Source organism: Kogia breviceps, chromosome 8, assembly GCF_026419965.1.
Source record: "Kogia breviceps isolate mKogBre1 chromosome 8, mKogBre1 haplotype 1, whole genome shotgun sequence".
Lineage (NCBI taxonomy): Eukaryota > Metazoa > Chordata > Mammalia > Artiodactyla > Physeteridae > Kogia > Kogia breviceps.
The window spans coordinates 302,477-330,391 of record NC_081317.1 but is presented as its reverse complement, the minus strand read 5'-3'; the positions used below and the strand labels follow the sequence as shown (position 1 = coordinate 330,391).

General features: G+C 52.2%; 1 protein-coding gene across 7 annotated transcripts in view; it reads left to right on the top strand.

The window, feature by feature from the left end:
• The window catches only part of EHMT1 (euchromatic histone lysine methyltransferase 1), a 146,794-nt gene that overhangs the window by 97,555 nt on the left and 21,324 nt on the right, over positions 1-27,915 (top strand). For 6 of the 7 annotated variants that reach the window (XM_067040201.1, XM_067040200.1, XM_067040199.1 and 3 more), the window contains exons 9-18: positions 1,875-2,006; positions 3,955-4,100; positions 10,145-10,288; positions 11,070-11,296; positions 12,890-13,063; positions 14,133-14,215; positions 15,311-15,417; positions 20,067-20,189; positions 25,643-25,744; positions 27,524-27,628. In XM_067040201.1, the coding sequence (XP_066896302.1) occupies positions 1,875-2,006; positions 3,955-4,100; positions 10,145-10,288; positions 11,070-11,296; positions 12,890-13,063; positions 14,133-14,215; positions 15,311-15,417; positions 20,067-20,189; positions 25,643-25,744; positions 27,524-27,628 (1,343 nt within the window). Of the gene's footprint in view, positions 1-1,874; positions 2,007-3,954; positions 4,101-10,144; positions 10,289-11,069; positions 11,297-12,889; positions 13,064-14,132; positions 14,216-15,310; positions 15,418-20,066; positions 20,190-23,277; positions 23,423-25,642; positions 25,745-27,523; positions 27,629-27,915 lie in introns of those variants that run through there. The other variant, XM_067040205.1, reaches the window with a different exon arrangement.

Here is a 27,915-nt window from a genome sequence, read left to right as displayed (position 1 = left end):
AAGAACGAGGTTGCACATCTTAGCGTTTATCTTTTAGTAATGCTTTTATACCTTTTGCTTACTTTAAAATCCGAGCATATATCTTCTCACTGAGTTGTGACTTCTTTCAGTGTTCTGGATACAAGTCTTTTGAGAGATAGATGTCTTGCAAGTATGTGCACCTACTAAAAGTTATAAAAAATGTTTGTTGAAGTCTAATTTATGGATTTTTTTCTTTTAAAATTCATGCTTATTATGATCTCAGAAATCTTCAACTTAACCAACCCACAACACAAAGATTTTGTCCCATGTTTTCTTCTTGTAGTTTTATAGTTAGCCTGTACATGTGTGTCTCTGATCCACTTTGAGTGTGTGTGTGTGTGTGTGTGTGTTTTGTCGGGCAGCTCAGTTTTTTGCCTGTGCATTTCCAGCTGTTCCAACACCATTGGTTGCATTGACTTTTCTTTCTTCACTTAACCATTCGAAACTTTGTTGACAGTCACTGTATGGCTGTTTCTAGACTTTCTAGTCTGTTTTATTGATTGATTTTTCTCTATACCAGCACCGCAAAGCTGTAGGACTTCTTTCTGTCTTGCACAGTTATTTTAGCATTCTTCTAGATTCCCCTGATAGAGAAGCAGGTTTACAGAGCTGCCCCTGAAATGCAGAGGGCTGCTGGAGGCCCGTGTGTGGCAGTCAGTTTCAGACTGGAATCAGGTGGCTGGTGGGGTTTGTTGACCCACCATGCACACGTGTGTGTCCCGTGAACCTCCTCTCATTCACTCACGTTTCCTTGTCTCTCAACCAGTAATCATTAGCCAAGATCAGAATTCCCCATGTGGTTTCTGCTGTCGACTGGCAAAAGCCTTTGTAGAGCCAAGATTAAAAGTTGTTTCGGGTAGAGGCTTCATCTTCACCATTTTGTGTGTAATGTGTAGAATGCCTGCCTAAATAATTATTTAAACGGGAGTTTAAATTTTATTTCCTCCTGTGAAGTGTTTAAAATCGCACAAAGGCTACTCAGTTCCTCAGATTGGTGATGATTTCTCGCTGGTGGTTGGCTCCTTCCTGTCTGAGATCTAGGTTCAGACTGTGGCCTGAGTTCAGAGTCTTTGGGCACCAAACCTCTCTGTGTTATGGCTCGTTCATTTCCCATCATTGAAATAATGTCGATGACAAGTATTTAAAACTTGGCTCTGAACTCTGGGCATTTGCCCTTTGCTGGTGGTGTTATTATCCTGTGTAAATGCACATTTTCACAGGCTTCCTCAGTGAAGTGCCCTTAGAATGGCCGTTTACCCGGGTGGGCCTCCTGGGACTTGTGGACAGGAGCCTCCTCACTTATACACATTCCTCTCCTGGGCGTGTTCAGATTGTGTTGCCCTTTGGTGGGTGATGTACTTCGTAAACCCCCTTCTCACAGGAGGACGCTCTCTGCGGCCCTGCAGCCTTTCCTTGTGGATCCTGCAGCCCAGGTGTCTGAGGCTGGGCTGGTTCCACAGTGACGCTGCACGTCTGGGGCTTCTTTAGCTGCTGTACATCAGCTGGTCTTTCAAAGCTGCCTTTCAGATTTTACGCTTATATTTTTAAAGTAATATTCACAGAATGTATGTGCACGACGTTTTTATGTGTCCTTGATTATTTGAGCAGCTTTTATCTAGCTGGTGTGTTTGTAGAGAAAGGTGTTTCCACATGCCCACACCTTTGCTTTCCTCGACACGGCTGCCCTCTCCCCAGGGAGGGTGTGCGGAACTGGGAACCAGCAGAAGCGAGGGGTGGGGGCCCGGGTGCTGTATGTGTTTGTTGTCTGAGCGGCTCGCGAGCGTCCCATGGTGCCTCCCGTGGGTCGTGAGGCCCCAGCGCACCGTGTTTGACGTGTGTGCCTTTGAACGCAGGTTCCGAAGCGTACGCATCGTCTTCAGGAAGCGCAGAGCAGATGGCACCCAGCGACGGCACGGGGTACATGGAGGTTTCGCTCGACTCCCTGGATCTCCGAGTCAAGGGCACACTGGCTTCCGATGCAGAAGGTGAGCGCGTGCGTGGCCAGGGCCAGCCGGCGGGGGTGGGGGAGGGTGTGTTTGGTGCCGAGTGGGCAGGACGCGGGGCCAGTGTGCCGTGTCCCCGTGGTGCTCTAGTGAGGCAGCCCCAGTGGTCGGGTGCAGTTGCCCACCGAGGTCAGGAGTCCTGTGAGCCATGCATGTTTGTATGGGGCTCCCAGTGGGAGGTGACCCTGTGCCCTGGCTGCATGCCAGTGGTGTCGTTCTACACAACGTGGCTTTTTTATGATCCCTGATTCCAGCAGTGTTGGTGGAAATGTGTTGAGCTGGTGGTGCCCCATGGTGGCATATCTGGAGCCGGGCCTTGAAGTCCCTGGCACTGCAGCTCCGGGGGTCCTTGGCTCTGGGGCTGGGGCCACACACTCCTCGCTGTCTGAAAATCTTTACCAGTGGAAATTCATTAATCGCTGTTTGGCTCTTTTGAAAAATTTCTTTGAAATGAAACATGGGGAAAATGTAAAATCCCTGTTACTTACAGCCCATGGCTTTTGCTGCTGTCAGGGTTTAACCAGTCATTCTTTAAAGGACAAATAAGCAGCTTTTAGCGTTTTGAACACTAGAGGACTTTTGGTTTACTTGTTTAGTTTAGGAAATCACATCTTTAGCTTAAGAAGAAAATTGTAGGCTTGTCTGTCAGAGAAGTAGCCGCTCTCCTTGCTGCACACAGAGCAGAAACCCCTCTCCAGTTATCACCTCATGCCTTCCTTCCCGATGAAGTGACGTCTGTGATTACTGTTTCTAAACCTGCTCTTAGCTTTGTCTCAGGAAGGTGCCGACTTGGACACCAGCGGCAAGTAGTGCTCGTTTTACCACATTGCCTGGGGTCAGAGGTGAGAGGGCAGCACAGCAGGGGCACCTGCTGCCCCTATCTGTTGTCTGAGCTGAGCCCTGGAGGGCGAGGGAGGTGGCCTCTGCCTTTAATGTGTATGTTCAGCTTCTGGTAAAAGTAAGGGCCATGCTGGCGGGAGCCCCTTGGAGGAGGAGGAGAGGCTGCGGGGCACCATGTAAGGTGCTTCCCTGAGGGTGTTCCCTGGATTGACAGCCACCATTGGAGGGACCCGTGGATGTGTCCAGTCACGCAGGACCTGGGGTGTCAGCACTTTGGAAGGATGAGTCAGGTCCCACAGTTTTGTGTGAGTTTAGTGCTAGGGTTCCAGACCCTCTAGGGGGGCAGCGGTGGGACCTGAGGCTGGGCAGGAGGGCAGGGGGCCTGGGGCTCCTTGGAGAAAGGGCCATGTGACCTGGATGGGTGCGGAGGGTGGGGACGGGTCCTGGTTCATGGGGTTCCAGGCAAGCCGGCCTGCCGTGTCTGTGGGGACCCCCGCTTACCCTACACCCCTACTTCGTTGCACAAGAAGGAACTTGAAACGCGCCTTCCTTTGGAATTCATGGCTAGGTCGAGGGGTCTTTCTGGCTACCGGCCTCTGTCCCCACTGCAAGCCGGCCTAGCCGTGGGCTGCCTTCCTCCTGGTGCTGCCCGCCTTGCCCTGCCCGTAAGTCAGGTCAGGCGGTGATGTGCTGTGCCCAGCACTTCCTTCGTGATCCTGGTTTTCTTCTTTATGTTCCCCAATTCTTTCCTCCTTCCGCCTAATAAGCAGGCTCTTTGCGCTGTTGTCGTGGGTGAGGAACGCTCTAGATGATCAGTAGACAAGCTACCTTCAGACCCTTTCAGGTTGAACTGAACGTTTGTTTCGTGGATGCGATTCTAAAACCAAGTGACGAAGACGAGTGCTTTCTGGCTGGGAAGCAAAAGTCCTGGGCGGTCTGGCTCCTGGACCTCGGCTCACGGGCGCTGCCCGCGGGCATGTCTGCAGGGGCTGTGTCGCGCTTCCTTGCCCTGCGGAGGTGGGGTGGGTGGGGCCGAGTGTAGAAAAGCTCTGTGGGCCGTGGCGGCGACACGCATTGTGTGTGACCGCAGGGCTGGCCAACGGTCCCGACGTAGGCGAGACGGACGGCCTTCAGGAGGTGCCCCTCTGCAGCTGCCGGATGGAGACACCGAAAAGCCGAGAGATCGCCACCCTGGCCAACAACCAGTGCATGGCCACGGAGAGCGTGGACCACCAGGTGAGTGGGTTCGCATTCCTGTGGGAGGGGGCCCTGCCCGGCAGCACCGGCGCTGCTCAGGAGGGGGGTGCTGCGTGCGCGGCCGGGCAGGAGTGGTGGTTGGGGGCTGACATGGCTGCGGGCGCTGCTCCGCTGAGGTCACGCTTTCCCAGAGGCTTTTCTACTTTGCTGTGAACTCGGACACGGACGGGTGAGAGGCAGAGCTGCACCTGACGTTGCTCGCAGCCTCTCCACTGGCCCCGTCACCTTCTGTAGAAGAACCGTCCGTGGTGAGAGCATTACAGATGACCTTCTGAACCTGCTGCTTGGCGTCTGAGCCGCCAGCACTTGGATCTGTCCTGCTCTGCTCGCTTGGCTTTGAGCCAGCGTTTAGCCCTTGTCTCCTGTAACAGAAGTAACAGTAATTCCCATTATCACGTGACGCCTAGCTGGTGGTCAGACGTCTGTTCTCTGCTCTGGCTGAATCCAGGTGGGTTTCGCCCACCCTCCTTCGGCCCCGCCACTGGCCCAGGGCCGGTCATTCCCTTTAGTTCCCGGCCGGCCTTGGCGGGGCCACTGTGAGGTCGAGTTCCTGCCCTCGATCCATCGTCCGGTGAGAGGTTGCGGGGTGGCGGCTCCATGGTTCTCTTGTTCCGCCTGCAGTGACTCTCCGGTGTCTCTGGAACAGAGCTTCCTCACCTGCTGGGGCTGTTTGTGCCCCTGAAACATGCTTCATCCTGGGTTCACAGCACGACTAGTGACTTTGTGGTCTCTTTTGCTGCTCTTCCGAGTAATGAGTTGGTGCCCTGACGCCTTCCGGTGCCCCCCCCCCCCACCGCTCCCCAAAGTTCATCTTAGGAACTCACAGTCTTTTCTCTTTTCAACCTGTTACATGCAGAATTTTTTGTTGTAAAATGAAATATAAATCCAGAAGACAATACAAGACAAATGTTCGGCCTAATGAGTCTGTCTAGGGTGGGCACTCTGGTAACCGTTTCCCAGGGTCAGGAAATGGAATTGGCCCCAAATAGCTGCTGCCCGGCTTCTGTTTTCTAAGTGGTTTCACCAGCCATACAGGTGTCCCTAGACGCTGTTGCCCATTTGTCCTTTCTCTTCCTTTCCCTTTATGTGTGGAGCAGCCAGGCCATTTGACCCCGTGGTCTGAGCAGTGGCTCCCATGCTCACGGGGCCTCCAGCGCCTCTGCCTGCAGTTTATACAGAGGTGGACCCGGCTCAGCTGAGGGGAGTTTAGTCCAAGATAAAGGCTCGTGATATCTGGTTGCCACTCTTTTTCTGATGTTGGCAGCTGTTGAGTCTTCATGCCTGTATTTATTAATTCATCAGAGGTTCCAAAACGGTGATGTTGTGTCGCTTACTGCTCATTTAGTAGCTGGGTGGTTTCATAAAGAGCCTTGTCATCTCGTCTGCTCTTTTGTTACCCAGCAGAACATCTCAGAGGAAGGGCCGCGCTGGTGCTTGAGCCTTTCTCTTTATTTCCCAGTTGTTCAGGTAATGAATTTGTTCTCTGTCCTCTTCTGAGGTTGGCCAGTTCTTACTTTTTAAATATCATTATGAACTCACGTGTTTAAACAGATTTGACGGGTTCTAATCTTTGTATTGTTGTTGCTGTTATTACTATTACTATTACTATTATTATTATTATTATTATTATTATTGAAGCTTCACCCCCCCCACCCCCACCCCTTGGCCTGCAGGACCTTCTTCATATTGGACTCCTTTAGGGGACATGCATGGTCAAAACTATTTTTATAACGATACTAAAAAGTTAAGTGCCTTTTTACTTACTCTTTCACAGAGTGTACAGGGGCATTTTGTACGTTTGTAAGACCTGTATAACTCAGGGAATGAGTGATTTTCATAGTGTTACAAAATCATTCACAGTGCAAGACACATGGATGGATTTTAGTGTAACGGTACTAAACTTGTGGACAGTGGATTGAGATTTTTACATTGTAGCAAATCTTTTGAGAAACTACCCCTTGTAGAGTTTTGCTGTGGTGTCAGAGAAGAATGTCCACATTTGTCTGCTCTGAATGCGGAAGCAGATATGAGGTTCATCTGTCTTATTAAACCAGATATTAAAGAGTTTTGTGAACAATATAAAACAATGACATTTCTCATTAACTTTTTTAAAAGTGATTTTTAAATTAAAATACGTTCTTTATGTGATAGATTTATTGCTATTTTTATTTTTATTTTATTTTATTTTTTTGCGGTACGCGGGCCTCTCACTGCTGCGGCCTCTCCCACCGTGGAGCACAGGCTCCGGACGCGCAGGCTCAGTGGCCATGGCTCACGGGCCCAGCTGCTCTGCGGCACGTGGGATCCTCCCGGACCGGGGCATGCACCCGTGTCCCCTGCATCGGCAGGCGGACTCTCAACCACTGCGCCACCAGGGAAGCCCTATTGCTATTTTTAAACAAATTAATATTTTAAAATTTTCTCTCTTAATTTCTAACATGGTAAATATTGATAGACGTACCCCATTTGGACAAAAGCTCTTTGGGACCTTTGGTAATTTTTAAGGGTATAAAAGAACACTGAACGCGGAGATTTTGAGAACCACTGTTCTCGATCTTCTCTTTTCTTCATTTCTCTTGTCCCTGTCCTGCTCACTTTCAACTCAGCTTTGTCCTGATGTCCTCGTGCCCCGAACTAGAAGGGGTCCAGGCAGGTTGGGTTTGAGGGTTCCTGGCGGCTGGCCCGCACTGGCCCCAGGTCTTAGGCAGCCCCAGACTTGCTGGGATTGGGCAGGGTCTCTCCCAGGTCGCCTGCTCTTCTCAGCCCCAGGGAGGACCTTTTGGTTTCTTGGTTCCCCCCCTGCCCCCCGGTCCTTGGGTCCACGAGACACTGCCTCGCTGTGTCCCTCTTTGCCCATCCTCCCCCCTCCTCCTGCCCAGGCACCAGCGTCTAGCAGGCCCACGCATCCTGTGGCCTTTGGTTTTGATTTAAATGTCATCTCTGGGTTTTGGTTTTGCTGTCTAGTTGCTCTGTTTTTTTGTGGGATTCCAGGAAATTCTTAAGCTGCTGCTATTTTCCCCAAAATATTTTTTCTCTTTCGATGCTCAGGTTGCCTTGGCCTTAGCTGGTAGCAGCCCCTCAGAGCTAATAGCTCCCTCGTCCTGTGTCTCCTTCCCATCAGCTTTATTGAGGCATAATTCACACACTCGAGGTCACCTTTCTGAGTGTGTGTCTCTGAGTCACATGAGTGACATGAGTGACTCAGATCACATGAGTGACACGTGTGACAGATGCACACGATCGTGCCCCCAACACACTCCTCTGATTTCTGTGCGAGGGAGGGGTTTCGACTCTTCAGCTCGGGCCATTTTTACGTGACCCCTTCTTGGGGGTCCACTGTGTCCTTGGGGATTTGGGGTGTCTGGTGCTGACACAGGACCCCCCACCCCACCCCCCGCTGGACCTGTGCTGCCTGTATGTTTGGAGGTCTCTTTAGACAGCGTGTCCTGCACAGGGCCTGATGGTCTCTGTCTTCCCAGTGGTGTGTGTGGATCATCCCCATTGCACTTAATCAACATAGTTGGGTTACAGTCTGACATCTTTTTTTTTTTTTTTTTTGGTGGTACGCGGGCCTCTCACTGCTGTGGCCTCTCCCCTTGCGGAGCAAAGGCTCCGGACGCGCAGGCCCAGCGGCCACGGCTCACGGGCCCAGCCGCTCCACGGCACGTGGGATCCTCCCGGACCGGGGCACGAACCCGCGTCCCCTGCATCGGCAGGCAGACTCCCAACCACTGCGCCACCAGGGAAGCCCCAGTCTGACATCTTAATAGTGCTAAGGGTTCTGCCATCTCTTCTTCCTTTTTCTTCATTTTCTGCCTCTTGGATTGAATTTTTTTTTCCCCCCTCGCTGCGCTGGGTCTTTGTTGTGGCATGCGGGATCTTTTGTTGCGGCACACGGGCTGCTCTCTAGTTGTGGCTGACAGGCTCCAGAGCGCGTGGGCTTAGCTGCCCCGAGGCACGTGGGATCTTAGTTCCCCGGACAGGGATCGAACTCATGTTCCCTGCATTGGAAGGCGGGTTCTTAACCACTGAGCCACCGGGGAAGTCCCGGGTTGAAAGTTTTTATGATTCCAGTTTATTCCACTGTTGGCTTTATTTTTTACATATTTTCCTCACATTTTCAGCAGTTGCTTTGGAGTTTGTAACATGCATCCGTACGTAGTTTATCACGGTCTTGCTTGAATTGATATCGTACCACTTAACACGTGATGTAAGACTCTTACATGCGTGGGCCCAAATTCTGTCTCCCATCTTTTGTCATACGTTTCAGTTTCATATGTGCTATTATTTTTGTACATACTCATCTTTTAGACTGAGTAACCATAATCGTCTCTTGTTTCCCTTTATTTAAACTGCATCCAGAACGTTCTTTCTCTGTTCCGATCTGATTTCTCTCTGACACCACAGTCCCTGTGCCCGAGGACCCTTCCCGCCGTAACACAAGTCTGCTCATAATGAATTCTCTTTTGTTTGTTTGAAAAAGTCCTTGTTTTGCTTCCAATTTTGAGAGACACTTTGATGGGCACAGAACTCTGGGCACTTAGAGACGTCGGTCGGTGTCGCTGTCCGAAAGTCCCGAGGAGAGGCCACGGCCCTTGCCGCTGTGGTCCTCTGCGCTGACCTTCCTCCTCGCTGAGTGTACTTGAGCCAGTCAGAGGCCTCCACCTGTGTCCCCTGACGGCCTCGCGGCTCCTGGTGGTGGTGGAGGGCGTCCTGGTGGCTGTTTGTTGCCCCCCCACCCGCTGCTGGAGACCCTGAATGTCCGCGACGTGGGCTGCGGGTGGGTCTCAGGGTCCCTCCCCCCAAGCAACCCTTGGCCCCTTTTACTTTTCCTCCTGGGATTTTCTCCATGTTCTCAAATACCTGCTTTCTACCCTCCTTTCCTGACCTCTCCTTTGAGGTGTTGTCTGAGGGTTCTTACTGTGGGAGGGGTGCCCCTGCCTCCCCCTCACTGCGGTCTGCATCTGTCTGTCCCTCCCTCCGTCGATCGAGGCGGGAGCCTCTTTGCTGTTTTCGTGGAAGCATCCACAGCTGAGCCAGGGGTTTCCTCTCCTGAGCAACCTTTCCTTTTTCTCAGAGTTAGTAATTATCTCGTTTCTCATTGTTTTCTTGTGCCTGTTACCGATTCCACCCCAAACTGACGGAGTTGCTCAATTTGTAGCGTTTTTGGACACATGGGTGGGTCCCTCTCAGCGGGGGACACGTTGCCTCAGCAGCTCCTTGAGAGGGGAGGTTCCTGGGGGAAGGTCTGGGCCGATCCTCTCCTGTCGCCACGGCTTCACGGGCGCAGTTTCCTCTCATGTCCCGGTCACGTCCCCGTCTGCTTCAGGCCGTCCGCGTCTCTGGAGGCCCCCCCACCCCTCCGGGTCCTCTCTGCGGACCTCCAGCCTTCTCACCTCTTCTCCATTTTCCACATTTTTGACTTTTCGCTTTACTTTAGAAAATTCCCTCCGTCTCCCAGCGCTTCCATGGAAATTTCACTTCTCCCTCCTGTTTCTGGTGCTGAGAGCTTGTTTGTGTGCTCTCCCTCGTGGCCTCCTGTTCCAGCCTCAGAACCTCCTGGGCCCCTTTCCTGGGGGCATTGGCCCCGTCCCCTCCCCATCTCTGGGCTCCATGGAGTCTCTGAGAATGGGCTCCCTTGAGGAGCAGGCGAGGAGGAAGCTGGGGCTGGGGGTGCGTTGCCCGCACCAGCTGCCAGGAGGCGAGGGTCCTTGTTGGAAGGCGCCGGGGCGACAGCGGGCGCAGGCGGGCCCCCCGAGTGCTGGTGGGTCCTGCGGATTCTCTACGCTCCCCGCTGCTGGCCGTGCTGCCTGGCATGTATCCTGTTCCCTTCGATGCCCCAGCCCCCAGCCCAGGCTGTTCTCATGCGGCCGCCTTGACCCCCTGGTCTGTGAACCGGCGGCACAGCCCCTCATCACGTCACGGAGGACCCGGCCGCCTTCCTACTTTGATTTCCTGGCCCCCACCCCCCACCTCCCGCCCTGTGGCATGGCAGCGGCGGACCCGGTCTCGTCTGATTGCAGCTGGGCAGGTGCACGAACAGCGTGGTCAAGCATGAGCTGATGCGCCCGTCCAGCAAGGCGCCGCTCCTGGTGCTGTGTGAAGACCACCGGGGCCGGATGGTGAAGCACCAGTGCTGTCCCGGCTGCGGCTACTTCTGCACCGCCGTGAGTTCCCGGCCCCACTCCTGCCCTTGGCCTCCGGGGGCACCTGGGCCCCCGGCTCCTTTCCTGCCGCTCACGTGTCTACCTGGGCAGGGCCGCCTGGCCCTCCTTTGCGTCCTGCTCGCCAGTGCCTCCGGGGTCTTCTCCATCAGTGACTTCATCCACAGACGCTCACGTGGCTCACATGGCCCTCACTTGGTCTCCGTGTGGCCCTTTGTGCTCCTGGGCCCAGAGCCTCTCCCCCAGGGGCTTCTCCGGACGCCACGCCTGTGTGCCCTCCCCACCCTCATCATCCTTTTCTGCTTCTGCTGAGAAGAGGTTCCCGGGGAGGGCGCTGCTCTGGGTCCTCCGCACCCCAGCACCCGGCCTGGGGTCGGGTTGCCCGAAGGGCGTGGTGTCGGGCGCTCTCTGCCAGGGGCTGTTGGCAGCACCGCCCTCCTCGGGCTTTCGCTTCTGGGATTCTCTTCTGCGTGTGTCTTCCGTGGGTCCGTCTTTGGACTTATATGCAGCCCATCCCCTGGTCAGAGCAGCTGGAGAGCAAGGCCTCGGCCTCCTCGGGGCGCGGGGATGGGGATTTTCTCTCCTTCAAATAGCATGTGTGCGGACGTGCCTTGGGAGGGGCCCCGGTGGACGCAGGGCATCATTTCTCCTCACCCGGAGAGGGGCTGGGAGCCCCCCGGGCTCTGGCTTCCTGCCCCCACACAGCGCTCAGTTCTGGGCTTTGCTTGCTCTTCTGCGTATTAGCCCCAATTAAAAGAATGATTTCTCGCCTTCCTGTTTTTAGGGTAATTTTATGGAATGTCAGCCCGAGAGCAGCATCTCTCACCGTTTCCACAAAGCCTGTGCCTCTCGAGTCAATAATGCCAGTTACTGTCCCCACTGTGGGGAGGAGACCTCCAAGGCCAAAGAGGTGACTATCGCAAAAGCAGACACGACCTCCACCGTGACGCTGGCCCCCGGGCAGGAGAAGAGCTCCACAGTGGAAGGCAGGGCCGACACCACCACAGGCAGGTATGGCGTCCCCCGAGCCCTCAGAGTTCACCTGACAGTGCCTGTCTTTAATTGTTGCTGATGTCTTCCGACTTGCCAGACGTCTCCCAGCTGGCTCACGCTCGCTGTGATTTCTGACACGTGCGGCTGTGAGGCCTGCTGACGTCCGTTTGCTCACTGCCATTGTGCACTCAGTGTAGTTTTGTACATTTCTTTGCCTGTTTTTTTTTTTTTTTTTTTTTTTATGAATTCATTTTTTTATTTTTGGCTGCATTGGGTCTTCGTTGCTGCACGCGGTCTTTCTCTAGTTGTGGTGAGCGGGGGCTACTCTTCGTTACGGTGCGTGGGCTTCTCATTGCGGTGGCTTCTCTTGTTGTGGAGCACGGGCTCTAGGAACGCGGGCTTCAGTAGCTGTGGCACACGGGCTCTAGAGCACAGGCTCAGTAGTTGTGGCGCACAGGCTTAGTTGCTCCGTGACATGTGGGATCTTCCTGGACCGGGGCTTGAACCCGTGTCCCCTGCATTGGCAGGTGGATTCTTCACCGCTGCGCCACCAGGAAAGCCCTCTTTGCCTGTTTTTGAACCAGTATCACACCGTGCTAATTGATGTGGTATCTCACAGTATTTTCGGTTGAAGCACAGTACTCCCATAGGTAGCTGTCAGTGTACACCTGAAACATCGGTCCCTGTGCATACCTGTCCCTACCCACGTGTACCTGTGCGTGCCTGTCCCTACACATCTGTACCTGTGCGTGCCTGTCCCTAAACATCTGCACCTGTGTGTAGTGTATGATAGGAAACATTAGTTTCAGCTGCTGTAGTCTGCTCTTACTGCATCCTTACTGCGTCGTTTTGGAGGCCCTAGCTGAACACAGAAGAAACAGTCTTTAAAAGAGAAGGATTGATATTGGAAACATATAATTTTCTTCTCAAAGGTATTCAGTAGAAATTGCTAAAGAACTCATAAAGCTAAATGGAGTCAGTCAGCCAGAGGATCAGGTAAGAAAAGGTGTCAGAAGCCTTGTCCCCACCAGTGTGTCCACCTAGAAGCCAGGGTGATGGAGAGAGAGCCTTTCAAAACAGCAACAAAACCTGTAACCTACCTAGGAAAAAGCAAGCGATACCACACTGATAAAAAAGGAAACTATAAAACTTCACTGAAGGTCATTTAAGAGACTCGAATCGTAGACATTCAAAACTGAATATTGGAATGGTGTCGACTCCTTCGTATTATTCTGTATTAATCGTATTAATCTATAAATTTAATGATTTTTGAGTCAAAATTCCAAGGTGTTCCTTGCGTTGGGAGGGCAGTGGACTTTAGATTCAACCTGAAGTTCATTCGCTAAAGCATATTTGAACATTTGGCCAAAAGTCCTGGGAATGCCCTTCTGAATGCCCTTTTTCTCTGGGATTTGATTCTGAGTCTGGGCTGTTCCCTCCAGGGGCTGAGCGGACAGATGGTCAGTGAGCCTGAGGCCATTTTCACTCAGAAGAGCAGCGCAGTTGGAGGGTCCGAGTGAATCGTGTTTTGTGTTTTCATTGGTTTCCACAAGAAGGGAGAGTTCCATGTTTCTAAAACTCAGAATTCCACTTATTTCTTCCTCTCCGAAGCACTGCTGGACTCCCGCTCTCAGAGGATGACAAGCCGCAGAGCACAGCCCCCCAGGTGCCTGAGGCCTTCGACCCCATGGGGCCGGCCGGGCTGGGGAAGCCAGCACCCGGCCTCTCCCAGGGACCCGGGAAGGAAACCCTGGAGAGCGCGCTCATCGCCCTGGACTCGGAGAAGTAAGGCCTGGCCCAGCCGTGCCCTGGCTTGGCGCTCCCTTCCTGCAGACTCCTCCCCTCCGTGTCCTCCCGCATGTGTCAGCCGCCAGCACTTCCGCGCGCGTCCTTGTCCCCCTGCGGCGTCCGGTGCTGGCCACGGCCACATGTCCCAGCTCTCTGCGCCCCCAGGGCCGTGGCATTCCCAGGCGGTTGCTGAGGCCTTCCTTAGGTCTCCTGTTAGCAGTGGACATCAGGACCGTGCACCTTCCTTTCCGTTATTTCGGGAAACGATCGCAGCTTATTGTCCGTTACACTAAGAGCAAAGTGATCCTCTGGAGGCGTAGCGAGGACAGTCCTGGGAGGCTCTGGCACACGTTTCCCTGGACACGTTGACCATGGCTCTGACCTCAGGACGTTAGAGCCAGTGCCACTCTGTGGCTCCTCATCTGTGAAAGGAGAGTTTGGAGCAGGTGACCCCTCGGTTGTCCTTGCGGCTCCCATTACTGCAGCCCACCTGTGGCTCTGCAGGAGGGCCCGGTGCCCCGACCCGTGACCTCACAGGTGTCCACTGGTCATGGGGTTCCATGGTCAGGGCTCCCTCCCTCAGAGCTTCACCTTCCTGTCTTGCTTCTTGGGAAGTTGTAGTGTTGGGACATGTTCCTGAGTCCCCACGGCTTTTTCTCTGTCCGCCTCCAGCCTGGTCTCTGGCCCTGGTCTTATGGTGACTGTCTGGTTCCCTGCCCTACTCACCGGGTCCACACTCTGTACTGTGAAGAGGGTGGGTATAGCTGGCTGTGACACACTGCCCCTACCACCTCGGGGGTCCCTTGACTTCATGCTATAGAGAAGCAGCTCGCTCTGTGCCCTGCACAGAATGCAGAACCTCAGGAACCGTTCTCGTGCTGTGGGTGAAGGAGATGCTCACTAATTTTGGTTGTTTTTACTGTGAGATGCCTGGTGGGTGTGGCGTCCTTGACCTTGAGGCTGGCCAGGTGGGCCCAACCCAGGCCTTCCCAGCCTGCAGGTGCCGTGCGTGCGTGTGTGCGTGCGTGCAGCCTGTGCTCACTGCTGTCTTGTGCTCTCTCCGCAGACCCAAGAAGCTCCGCTTCCACCCGAAGCAGTTGTACTTCTCGGCCCGACAAGGGGAGCTGCAGAAGGTGCTGCTCATGCTGGGTAGGTGGCCGCGTCTGTCAGCGCCTCTCGGTGACTGTCCGCCGTGTCCCGCTCTGTCTGGTTTCTCTGGTTGGTGCACACAGGCCCCCTGCTCTTCAGCCCATTCACTGTGTTCGTGTGCTCAGTCACGGCAGTGGAAGTATTCTCTAGCAATTCCTCGGTTTGTTTTTTTTTTTTTGTACGGGTCTTACTTGCGGCACATGGCATCTTTGTTGCATGTGGGCTCTTAGTTGCGGCATGCGGGATTTAGTTCCCTGACCAGGCATTGAACCTGGGCCCCCTGCACTGGGAGTGCAGAGTCTTAACCACTGGACCACCAGGGAAGTCCCAGGAATTCCCCGTTTTTAAACAGGAATTAAGTATGTGATTATTAGACTAAGAAGAGATGTCAACTCCATGAAAGCAGAGTTAGCCAGTTGGGCTGCTGTGCCGTGTGGGTGGAGTTCGCGCCCTCGTGTGCAGGGTGCAGCCTACCTGGCACTTGTGTTTTCAGTGTGTACCTGCCTTTGTGGGTTTTTAACACCTGAAAATGTACTGGTCGGGTCCTTCCCAGCTCCGTCTCCTGCTGAGCAAGGGACAGCACTTTCTGAGCTCACAGCATAGGCTTGATAAGGCTGATTAAGAATCCTTTTTCTTTATAGTAAGTCAAGAAAGAAGCTTAATGGTTTGCTCTGAAAAAAAAATGGTTTTATTTTATGTTGACTGAAATGGTGATTTTAATCATTTTCCTCGTGAACCTTGTGCGATGCTGAGTTCGCCTCGCCGCTCTGTGGTTGGCCTTGTAGCCCGTCTCCATTCCAGGCTGGCAGCTGTGCTCAGCAACCGCCTTCCCTTTGGGCCTGGCCTGGGGGGTCCTGCTCCTTGTGGAGCATCCATCCTGAGGCCCCTCCACCCTCACGCTCAGGCCCGGGCCTGGGGACGGGAAAGATGGGGGAGCCCAGAGTTAGATGAGGGTGTCTAGGAGGAGTGCAGGTGCTGGGGGTCCTGGACCACAGGCCTGCCTGTCGGTTCCGCCTGGAGCCTTGCCAGCCCTTGCGCCACCCCGGGCTCTGGGGGCTGCACTTGCGGTAACTGGCACCTCCTGTTTGTTTGCAGTTGACGGGATCGACCCCAACTTCAAGATGGAGCACCAGAGCAAGCGTTCCCCCCTGCATGCTGCGGCGGAGGCCGGCCACGTGGACGTCTGTCACATGCTGGTTCAGGTCAGATGTGGTCTTCTTGGGGCCACCAAAGCAAGGCAGCCTGGCCTGGGTCTTGAGAGCCAGGCAGCCCAGTAGTGCCAGAGGCTCCCAGGCCCACTGCCCTGGCTCTCCCAGTGCCCTCAGCCCCTCCGCTGCTTCTCCTACCAGTTACGCGGCCTCTGGAGATGACGCACTGCCATTCGGTGTTTGACTTGTTGTTTTAGTTCGTTTGGGTTACTAGTGTCACCGACTTCCTGGCGTGTGAGGGTTTAGCCCAGGCGTGCGCACATGCCTCCTCCTACCCCCTGCCCTGCACTGAGAGCTTGCATTCTGTGGTTGTGTAAACGTGTCCTGGACCCCCGACCCCCACCCCCACTCCACTCCAAGCAGACAGACTGGCCCTGTGTCATCTGGGAAGCACATCGCCCACTCTCGGTGCCGCTGCTCTGGGACATCCCTCCCCTGGCCCGTGTTGGGGCCCGTTTCCTGGAGGCCACCTTTAAGCCAGGTGTTCATCTCTGGACCCTTCAGGAAATTTCCTTTCACCCGCAGGTCTGGAGTTTCCCCACAGCCCAGGTTCAGGTCTGGGAGATTTTCCGCCTGGGCTCCAGGTCCCTCCTCAAGTGCCTGTGTTTACCTGCTGCAGCTTCTGGACTCACGCTCTGCGTGACCCTTGGCTCCTCTCAGGGTCTCACCTGGGCTGCCACGTTTTTCTGTAGCCTCTGTGTCTTCCCACGGTGTTTGGAAGCTTTATACTGGTCTGTTCATTCTGGCCTTTCTTATTTCAGGTTTCCCTCAAATGCCTGATGGATCCTGTTTGTTTGTAAAGGAAGGGACTGAAATGCCAGTGGTGGGCTCTTGGCTGGGGCCGTCAGCTGGAGGTTTTCGTGTCGGGTGGGCTTCAGGATGGCTCTGTGTCTGGAGAGAGGACCGTCCTCTGGGCATCTCTTTTGGAGCCCTGGGCGACACCCCCCTCCCCTAGGTCTCTTGTCTAGTCACAGCTGCTCTGTGTCACCGTCGGCCTGGAGTGTCTGCTTCATCCTCTTCTCACCTGTGCTGTGTGCACAGACTAAGATGTAATTGTATGAAGTGTGGAGCCTGCTTTTGCACTGGTGTTGTACAGTGGGGTTACCTGTTGGTTTAGATTTCTAACATCCGAGACCCATTTGTCAGACCCCTCACAACTTTGGCTCATGCCAGAGGCTCCGTTTGGACAGATCTCTTTAAGTAGCATGTAGCCAGCTTCTAGAAAGCTCTGTCTGACAGCCTTGGTATTTTAATAGGAATCTTCAATCTACTTAGGCTTACTGTAACTTCTGACATTTAAAATTTATTTCTAATTTCTTATATTGTAGTTTTGATTCTCAGCCTCTTAAAACAAATATTTCTTTTTTTTTTCCTCTCCTTTGCTGCCTTCTTTTGGGTTGACTTTTGTTTTGTCTCATTTCCTTTCTCTTTATTTGCTTGGAAGTTATAGTCTTTGCTTTCTTGCCTCCAGAGGTCACTCTGTGATTCTAACAAGTGGCTGTTACTTGCTCAGTCTTGAGACAGAGGGAGGAGGAGGAGGAGGGGGAGGAAGAAGAGGAGGAGGGGGAAACAATTGACGGTCTTCTGACTTTATTCTTCCTTTGGAAAAGGTAGTTTCACACTCCTTTGAAAGACTCTATTCCCTCCACCCCCCAACTTTTTTTTTAAACATAAAAAAGTGTGTGAGATACATACAGAAAAATCATTGAAACATAAACGTCTTGGTTAATGAATGGTTCTAAAGGGACCCGGCCTGATCTCCTTGCCCCCCAGAAGCACCATGTGTCCCTCCGCTGGGGCAGCTCTCCTGGCCTGTGTTGTGACGATCGGGTGTGTCTGTGTGTCTGTGCGCTCACAGCCCCACGGAGATCCTCAGCCCCGTGGCTCAGCTCTGTCCGCTGCTCAACCTCACACAGTGTGAATTCTTTGTCTGCCTCTGTCATTCAGAGAGCAAAAGCCTAGGAGTCATTCACTGATCCGCTGCCCCATTTCCTGCTTCTCCCTACTGGCCGTGATAGTGACAGTGGAAGACTGTCCGGGGCAAAGAACGCAGGAGCTCTGTGTTCTGTTTTGCAGCTACTTGTGAGTTGTAAACTATTGCAGAATAGAACGTTATAGGAAAAAAACCAATGCTTTATACATCAGCGATCTTTATGACTCTGTACTGTCTGCCCGGAGCCTGGAGGCGTGACTGTCTGACACCACTTCAGATTAGATTGTCAGCCTGGTGGTTCGTTTGGTGACCCAGGCTGCAGACTCCCCGATTTGGGGGCTGTGCTCTTGTGTCCTTCCCCTAGAAGCCATCCAATGTGGGACGGATTTCCTCTACTTTGCCCTGAATCCAAGGGTATTGTTTCTCGGAGGCGCAGCTTTGTTGGGTGCCCACCTCACGTGCCCTCCTCTGGCTGGGCTCTGGCACCGGCCCCAGGCAGCAGGCGCCCTCTCTCACGCTTGGGGCCAGTGGAGGGGCACCTGTGAGGAGCGGTTTGGGTGTTTCCTGGCCCATTTAGTTTCCCTGCCGAGGTCTCGCTGGGAACAGCTCCATCCAGGCAACTGCAGCATAGCGGCCCTGCCACAGGTGGACACTTAATCTAAATAACAACACTAAACGAAACCCCAGCAGGATGCATTCTGGGGCGCTCGAGTGCACGTCCGGTGTGCAGGGGCACGAGGTCAGGGGCAGCTGTGCTGCTCGCTGCCCCTGGCACCCTCCGGTACCCCGGGCCAGCCCCAACCTGTGGCCGGCACCGGGCACGCCCGTGGTCAGAGTGACCTGCCGCGCGGCTCCCCGGGGCCCAGGCCTGGGTGTGTCCTCGCTTGTGATCACTGCTTTGACTTCTACCTGGGCCTCCATCCGCTCCCCAGCTCTGTCACTGTCCTGTCCCTCCGTGTCAGTGTTGGCTTGCATCTGGGGTCCATCTCGCCTGCTTTGCTTTTACCTGCTCTGCAGGCCGGGAGCCCAGGAGGCATCTTCTAATAGGAAAAGGTGCATTTTCTAGCAGTCATGGGCCCAGAGGGGAGGGACAGAGCGACGACCGCTGCCCTGCCCCCTGGGAGCCCAGGACGTGCCGTGGGCTGTGCTCGCCCCGCATCTCCCGGGCCCTCTGTTCCCTCTCGGTGGAGGCCCTCCTCCCGCCTCCTTCCATGTCTCAAATCTCTCTGCGTCGTCTCCTCGCCACCCCTGCCTCTTCCTGGTGATGATCACTAGCCTTTGGGCTGACTTCCCTGGTATGGCCCTGGGTTGCCCACGTGTCCCTGTGCGGGGCCTCCGTGCTGGCGGGTGGGGCCGTCACTGGCCGGCGCAGGTTTCAGACAAGCACACCGAGCAGCCGTCCTCACACTCTACCTGGGTGTTGGGTGGGGGGGCCTGGCCCTCTGACCCCGATGCTCTGCACCGTGCAGCCCATGGCTCTGCTCTTGGTCATCTGCCCGTCCGGGCCTCTCAGACGTGGGCCCTGTCGGGGGCTGCCCGGCCTGTGGGCCCCTCCTTTCCGGGCCTTCCCCTGGGCAGGCTTGCGGCCTGGGCTCTCGCACCCCTGGGTGTTCAGGGTGGTTTGGGGGTGGGGGGGGTCTTGCCAAGTGTGTGCACCCAGTTCCAGGCGGTGCCTGGCCTTTCACGGCAGAGGGTACATCCTGGCGTGTGCAGCCTGGCAGAGCGTGGCCGACCCCACGTTGGCCTCGTTAGCGCTCTGCAGACCCCCACCCCGCACCTTTATCTCGTGTGGTTTTCCAAGTTTTGTTGTTAAAGTTAGCTGCTGTGGAATCCCAGCTCTACCTCGCCCTCAGGTTGGGCCATCTGACCTGTGTCCCCCACTCGTCTCCTACCTGGACGCCCCTGCTCTCTGACGTTAGTTCTGCTCCGTGGGAACAGCTGAGTCTCCTTCACCATCCCTGACCACCTCAGTTCCCCTGGCTTTCCATGTGTACCATTCTAGGTCTATTTTTAAATTTCTTACTATACTTGTTACTTTTGTTTTTTAATTGCTAGTAGTAAGAACAATACTATTTTCAGCCTTATAAGTATTAGGTCTTTTAAAATGTTCAACTGCCAAACACTTGCTTTGCTGTTAGTGGAAAACCCACTTTAAGGTTGGGCATTTTCAGTTTCAAACAGACTATTTACCCAAGTATATCTCCTGGCTCATTGGTTTTCAAGTACATACTCCATTGGAAAATACATCCTGGAAATGAGTTTTTGTTCGGTTTATTTTGGCAAGTGTTTAGAACAGCTGGAGACAGAGGTCTCTGAGGCCCCTGAGCTAGGGCCCCACGGTCACTGCAGGCTGGGCCACCGCCTGCCTCCTGGCCCTGCCTTGCTGAGTCCCCCTCAGCACCCCTTCTTTGCCTGTTCTGGGGTCTCACCTTCTGTCTTATTTCTAAAGGTGCTGTCACGAACGTTACTGTAAGCATTTTTACCCAATTAGCTTAGAAATTAAATGCTCTTTTTGAACTAAAGGTTTGATAGTTATAGAATAATCATGTCTCTGAATTCTGCTTTGGAAGATTCAGGCTTAGTCGATAGAAAGACTTAATGTAGCCCCTGAGACCCCTCCGTTTCCAAGTGCTGAGCCTGGGAAACGTTTCCTCACTGGGTGTGGCTGCGGTGGCAGCTTTCACACCTGAGCTGTCCCTCTTTTCACCAGGCGGGCGCCAACATCGACACCTGCTCAGAGGACCAGAGGACCCCGCTGATGGAGGCGGCAGAAAACAACCACTTAGACGCGGTGAAGTACCTCATCAAGGCCGGGGCCCTTGTGGATCCGAAGGTACTCACTGCTCAGAAGCACTACCCTGTTTCGTGTAGGAGCTCCTCATAAGGAGGAACAGGGCCGGTTCCTTGGCTGGAACGTCTTCAGAAATTGGTAGCCACCAGGCATCCACCAGGTTGTCTGGAAGTAGGTAGTTCACCTTAACTTTGTTACCGGTTTATTTGTGGAAAATACTAGTGAGCACTGGATCTACTATGCCTGACGGTAGTCAAGCATCTGATAAGGAGTTTGTGTGCAGAGGTGTTCAGCTTCCTTCTTTGGATAGGCACACCTTCTCTCTTCTGTCTATTTGGCGCAGTTAGGCAAGAAAGAGAAATAAGAGGCATCCATATTGGAAAGGGGGAAGAAAAATGATCTCTGTTCACAGATGACATGGTCTTATATGTAAAAAATCATAAAGAATCCACACAAAAAATTGTTAGTACTAATAAATACTTTCAGGAAAGTTGTAAGATACCAAATCGGTACAGAAATATCAGTTGTATTTCTATACACTTGTGATGAACTATCCGAAAAGGAAATTAAGAAAACAATTCCATTTACAGTAGCACTGAGAAGAGTAAAATACTTAGGAGTAAACTTAACCAAGGAAGCAAAAGATTTGTACACTAAAAAATGCTGAAAGAAATTAAAGAAGACACAGATAAGTGGAAATTACCTGGCGTTCATGGATTGGAAGAAGACCGTACATTCATTCCTCAGTATCTGCGGGGGATTGATTCCAGGACCCCTGTAGATAACAACCCGCCGATGCCCGAGTCCCTTAATAGTTCAGTCAGCCCTCCACATCCGTGGGTTCTGCATCCGTGCATGGATACTGAGTGCTGAGTGTATTGTTAAAATGTCATTGCTACCGAGAACAATCTGCAGATTCAGTGCAATCCCTGTCAGAATCCCAATGCCTTTTTTTACAGCTTATAGAAAAACCCATCCTAAAATTCATAGGGAACCTTAAGGGACCCTGAACAACCAAAACAATCTTGCAAAAGAACAAAGCTGGAGGCCTCACACTTCCTGACTTCAAAATTTATGACAGAGCTACAGTAATCAAAACCATGTGGTACCGGCCTAGAGACAGACGTATAGAACAGTGAATAGAGTGCCCAGAAATAAACCCTTGCAGATGTGATCAAGTGATTATTGTTAAGGGGGCCCAGAGCATCCAATGGCAGGAGAGGGCGTCTTTTCACAAGTGCTGGGAAAACTGGACTTTCACATGCAGAAGGATGAGGTTACAGTGTATTCAGAAATTAGCTCAAAGGGGATCAAAGACCTAAACTTAAGAGCTAAAATCGTAAAACTCTTGGAAGAAAACAGGAAAATCTGTATGACATTGGATTTGGCATTGATTTCTTGGGTATGACACCAAAAGCACAGACAATAAAAGGAAAAGCTAGGTAACTTAAACTTCATCAAAATTAATAAACTTCTGTCCATCAAAGGACACTACTCAAGAGAGTGAAGAGGCAACCCACAGAAGGGGAAGATATTCATAAATTCTGTATCTGACAGGGCTTTACTATCCAGAATATATTGACAAGTCCTACCACTCAATAACAAACTCCATCCCAGCTCAAAACTGGGCAGAGTGTGAGCAGACATTTCTCCAGAGAAGATATTTGAATGGCCGGTTAGCATGTGAAAAGATGTTCAACATCATTAGTCATTAGGGAAATGCAATCAAAACCATGGTGAGACCCTTAGGACAACTATTATTTAAAAATCAGAAAATAAGTGCTAGCAAGGATGTGGAGAAATTGGAATTCTCATATATTGCTGGTGGAAACGTAACATGATGCAGTTAACTGTGGAAAGCAGTTTGGTGGCTCCTCAAACAGTTAAACATAGAATTACTATATGATCCAGCAATTCCAATCCAGGGTATGTACCCAAAGAAACAGGAAGTAACAACACGGACAGGTATGTACACACCTTGTTCACAGCATTGTTCACAGTAACTAAAAGGTGGAAGCAACCCAGTGTCCATTGACGGGCGATGGATAAGCCAGATGTGGTCCATCCATACGATGGAGTGTTATTCAGCCTTACTTCAAAAAGGAAGGAAATTCTGCCAAAGGCTGCAAAACGGGTGAACTTGAGAACGTTATGCTGAGTGAAAGAAGCCAGACACAGAAGGACGGATATTATATGATTCCACTTATGTGCGGAACCTGGGACAGGCAGATTTAGAGACTGAAAGTAGATTGGAGGTTACCCGAGGTGAGGGCGGGGATACTGTTGCTGAGTGGTGACCGAGCTTCTGCCTGGGCTGATGGACAGGCTTTGAGAATAGAGTGTGGTGATGGTACAGCTCTGTGAAAGCAATTCATGTTGCCACTGAAATCACTCTAAAGTGGTTAAAAGGGCAAGTCTTATGTCATATAGACACACACGCAATCATAATAAAAATGCTAAATTCTACAGCCCTTCAAATTAATACACATTTTTTCCAACAAAAAAATGATCGTTCTGTTCGTACTAATTTATCAACTTCTTTTTCCCATCAGATTAACTTCTCACTCTTTTTTCTATGTCATTAAATATTCTATAACATTATTTCAAGTGGCTGTGTTGTATTTCATGATATAATTTGTATCATTTTTTTAGATTTGCTGATTGTTTAATATTTATGTTATTTTCAGTTTTTACTGTACACAATGCTTCAACAGACATTTCATATCATAGCTAAATCTTTGCACGTTTGATTTCTTTAAGACAGATTTCTGGGTGTGTGTGTGGAATTGCTAGATCAAAATATATAATCATTTCTAAGGCTTTTGATCCCTCTCTCTGAATTGCATCTGGGAGTGTCTGAGCACTCATTTCCCTGTACTCTTACAAGTGCCGATCATTACAGTTAAAAAAAATTAGCAATTTGATATGCAAAAATGATTATTTATTTGTTTTTTACTATTTTAATTTGCTTCTCCAAAGTGAACTTTTTTGTATATAGTTATTTACATTTGCTGTGAATATTTTTTCAAGCTGGTATTTAGTCCTTTGCTTTTGGTGGTTTTTGAGATCTGGAAACCTTTAGTTTTTCTCTGACTATCTATAGATAACTGTTATTAATCCTCTCCGTTAGGATGGGTGGGTGAGTTCTGCCCAGTTCTCGGCCAGGGGACGATTTCCCAGCCTCGTGACAGGAGCCAGCGCCCAAGCAAAGCACCACTGAAGAGGCAAGAGGTCAGTGTTCAGGGCTTTACAGAAGCAGCTGGAGCCTGCAGGACAAGTGATTGGAGGAGGTCTGGAGTAGACAGTTCACCGATGAGCTTGTTAGCAGCACTCTGGGTGCTGTAGAAGAAAGGGTCCTTGAAATCCAAGACCAATCAGAGAAACCATTCTGTCTGAAAAGCAGACTGTAGGACAACACTGAGCTGTCTGATGTGTAATTGGAGTCCCAGAAAGGAGAGAAAACCCAGTGGAAAAAAATTTATTGAAGGATAAATGGTCATAAATTTCCCAAATTTGGTGAAAAATAACCTACAGATTCAAGAAACTCAGCAAACCCCAAGCTGGATAAATACTAAGGCTGCCACACCTAAATACATCATGTTAAACTGTTGAAAACCTTAACACAGCCCCAGAAAAACAACACAATACGTGTAAGAGAACATTATGAAAATTTGCCAACTTTGCATTTGAAACGACGGAGGCCAGGAGACAATGGAGTGATGTTCTTATTGTGCTAAAAGGGAAGAAAAAAAACTCAAAAAAACTGTCAGCCCAGAATGCTACAGCCAGTAAAAGCATCCTTCAGAAAGCACTTGTGAAATAAAACATTTTCAGGTACACAAAAGCCGGTAGGACTTAACCAGCAGGTTTACGCTAAAGCTTGTGGGAGGAAAATCCCGTTCTTGGGGATAATGAAAATACTAGAAATGGTAAATACTTGTTTTCTTTAAATTTCGTAAAAGACAAAGGCTGCTTAAAGCAAGAAGAGTATTATAAGATGGAGCTTACACAAACTTGGAAGTAAGACAGAACAGCGGGAGCACAGGGGGAGCCAGTGGTGGATGTGAGCAGGGTCCTCAGGTTTTAGTTCTTTCCCGGGAGGGAATAAGTACTGACCTAAGTGGATGGGAAGATGGAAGGTTGTGATCCCTACAGAATATTAAGGCAGTGATTTCAAAGAAGTATAGCTTTAAGGAAAACTTCTTAAAAAGCTAGTAGAAGAAGTAAAACGGAATGTTAAAAAATACTTGTGTAACTAAAAAGCAGGAAAAGAGGAATAGAAACAGGACAAATAGGAAGGTGGTCATCTAACTCTAAAACCATGTCGTAATTATATCCAGTGTCAGAGGACGAAGCCCTCCAGCCAAGGGCAGACGTTTGTCTGAGCCAGTGAGCAGGCGAGAACCAGCTCTGCTTCCCTGGAGGACACACGCTAACACACGGACCAGGCTTGAGCGAGCAGGGTCAGGGCACACGTCAGGCACGTGGCAAACAGAAGAATCAAACACAAAAGGCAAAATTACAGAACTTTTGGAGGTTAAGAGGGAAGATTAGCTTTGTGATTCCAGCGTCGGGAAAGATTTCTTCAACAAGATAAATGTACAGAAATGATTGATAAAGTCAAATGCATTAGAATTCAGAATTTCTGATCAACAAAAGATGTCACAAGGTACATGAAGGGCAGCTACAACCGGGAGAGGGTTTTGCAGCCAGAGGGCGTCAGGGCCTCCTACAGATGAAAGAAAGTAACCGGAAGCAATGGGTGAGGAAGGTGACCAGGCAGTCCCCTGGAGAGGAGATGTGTGACCGGGATATGCCGGGAAGGCGCCTGCCTTTCAAGCACCCGAGACACCCCATTCCCTGGCCGTAGAATCCCATGAAGCCCACAACTGAGCCCATCTGGGGGAGCAGCACACGCGTGTCATTGTTGGGGGGGGGTCTCGGTGTTGGGGGACCCCGTGGGCAACTCTTGCACGAGGAATCTGGGAAACGTATGGCAATGTTTGGTGAATATTGGTGAAAAACAACGAGTCTTCCTGGACCAAATGCACAAACTGGGCTAGTTTTACGTCAGTTGACATAAGTGAACTAGTGCTATGTGTTCTCTACAAAGTGAAATCTCCAAACCATAATGTTGAACTAAATATGAATTGCAGACAGGTATATGATACGTTATTTATAGACAATTTAAAAACATAAAACCGTCATTTGTGGATACATACACATGTAGCAGAAGTATCAAGAGCGGTGTCAGCATAATAGCCATTGCATTCAGACTGGCAATCTGGAAGGAGGCTTTTTGTTGAGATGGTTCAGTTAACGTGGCACCCTTAGTGTCCTTGAGAAGATGGAGCTAAAGCCATCTAGGAGGTGTGCCCGGCGGCCAGCGGACGCAACCTGGAGGTGGTCAGCCGCCGTGACGTGTGTCAGGCTGCACGGCAAGCTTGCCCCATCACGCTGTGATTTCTCGGGACCTAAATGCATTTGTGTTGCAGGACGCAGAGGGCTCCACCTGTTTGCACTTGGCTGCCAAGAAAGGCCACTATGATGTGGTTCAGTACCTGCTGTCCAATGGGCAGATGGATGTCAACTGTCAGGTAAACCACCTCCTCCACTCGTGATAGCACCTGACGGGCTGGCCAGAGGCGTGGTACTCCTTCGTGGTGATCCTGGCCCCTTCCACCCTCCGAGGCACCCCACCCCCCACACCTGCCAGGTCCTGGAAGGCCTGACCTCATCCTCCGGCCCCGTCCACCTCCCTCCTAGCCTGCCTACTGGCCGCTCGCCAAGCTCTGCGCCGCTGCCCGGCTGCAGGCTTGTCCTGAGGTGTCTGCCTGGGCTGCCCTGGACTCCTTGTGGCCTGTGTTCAGATGCTGCTACTTGAGCAGGGTCTCTGGCCTCCTGTGTGCCGTGCCACCCCTATGGCACCTCATCGTCCCTCTCAGCACTGGCCACTGTTGGACATTCCACCTCTTCCCCTGTGTGTTTACTTCTTGTCCACCTGCTGTCAGGACCTCGGGGTGGTGTTTGTGTGACCTGCAGTGCCTGGTTACAGAGCAGGTCCTGTGCGTGTTTGCTGAGCGAGTGAGTGACTGGGGAGAGCCAATGAAAGTGGGGCCTTCTAACTTACCAGGGACCCCTCCTGTTCTCCGGGACCCCCTTCCACTCCCCAGGACCCCCACCCCCCATGACTTGAAGCTCTGGGATGACCATCTCCCATCACAGGGCCCCCCCCCATCTTCTGGCCCAACCATTGCCGCTAACCCAGCTCCTGTGCCCACCACCCTGACTGTGAGACCCTCCCAGACGGACCAGAAATGCAGCTCCCTGCAGTGTGGTTTGTCCAACCTCTGTTCTAGTGGAGCTCACGGGCCCCCTTCCCTTTTTTTTTTTTTTGCTGTACGCGGGCCTCTCACTGTGTGGCCTCTCCAGTTGCGGAGCACAGGCTCCAGACGCGCAGGCTCAGCGGCCACGGCTCACGGGCCCAGCCGCTCTGCGGCACGTGGGATCCTCCCGGACCGGGGCACAAACCCGTATCTCCTGCATCGGCAGGCGGACTCTCAACCACTGCGCCACCAGGGAAGCCCCCCTGTTTTGGTTTTTTTATCTCCCACTCGGTCGGGTTTTGTGAGTTTCTCCCCCCAGGCTGGGCTGTGTTGCCCCTGCCGTGTTCCCAGTGCCCATGGTAGCCCTGCAGGGACCATCTCGCTTTAGTCATGGAGGCCGTGTGCCTGCACCAGGGAAATGTAGAGACTGGAAATCGGAGAATGTTGTGCTGGAGTGTTTGCAGAGTAGGAACTGGCACCGTAATCCTCGTGTCCTAAGAGTCGCCTCCGGGGTAGAGCGGCACACAGCCAGCTCGTCACAGCCGTGGTCCAGCCTGCAGGGGTTCAGCCCTGGTGAGCTGCTGCTCTGGCCCCTTGAAGCAGGGGCTGGGACTTTTCATTGCCTCCATTCATCTCTGGGCCTGATGTCCATCCGTCTGTCTGTCTGTAGCTCTTGGCTGTTGCTCCCGCTTCGTGCGTGGAGTCTGTCCTGCGACCAGAAGGGTGGGCAGGCGCGTCCTGGTCAGTGCTTCCTGCCAGCCGGGCACGGACTCTGCAGCTGGGTCTGCTCCGTGGCCTTCTGGCCTTTTTCTTAGGTGACTGTCACATGCGCACAGGTGTGTCAAGTTGCCCGGTGGGCCCTGCCTGCTAGCTGAGATCCCCAGGCAGCGCTCTGAGCCTCAGTGTCCTCCAACAAAATGGGGACTCAGGCTGGCTCCCGCCCCCACCCCACCCCCTGGTGCCTCCTCGCAGGTCCCGAGTGGTGAGGTGCCTCACGTCTTGTGTCTCTAGGAGCTGTGATGGATGTTTGTTTCTTTCTTTTGAAATTAGGATGATGGCGGCTGGACGCCCATGATTTGGGCCACTGAGTATAAGCACGTGGACCTTGTGAAACTGCTGCTGTCCAAGGGGTCTGACATCAACATCCGGGACAACGTGAGTCTCCCCCGGGAGGGCGGACCCTGGGGGACTGGGGACGGGTGTGCCAGATGGCAGTGGCCTAGCGCCCGCCTGTGGCTCTGACCTCTTCCCATTGAGTCGCCAGCGCTGTGTTGACCGAGTGCAGTTTCCAGTGGTTATTTTGTGTGTCAGCCAGCTGCTGGATGTGAACCGAGGGGCACAGGTCCCTAAGGCCTGCCCCTCGGGCAGAGCTGCCTTTTTAGAGGTTTTTAGAGACACTGACTCCCATGTCTGTGGTGGCATCCGAGGCCCCAGGACCCACC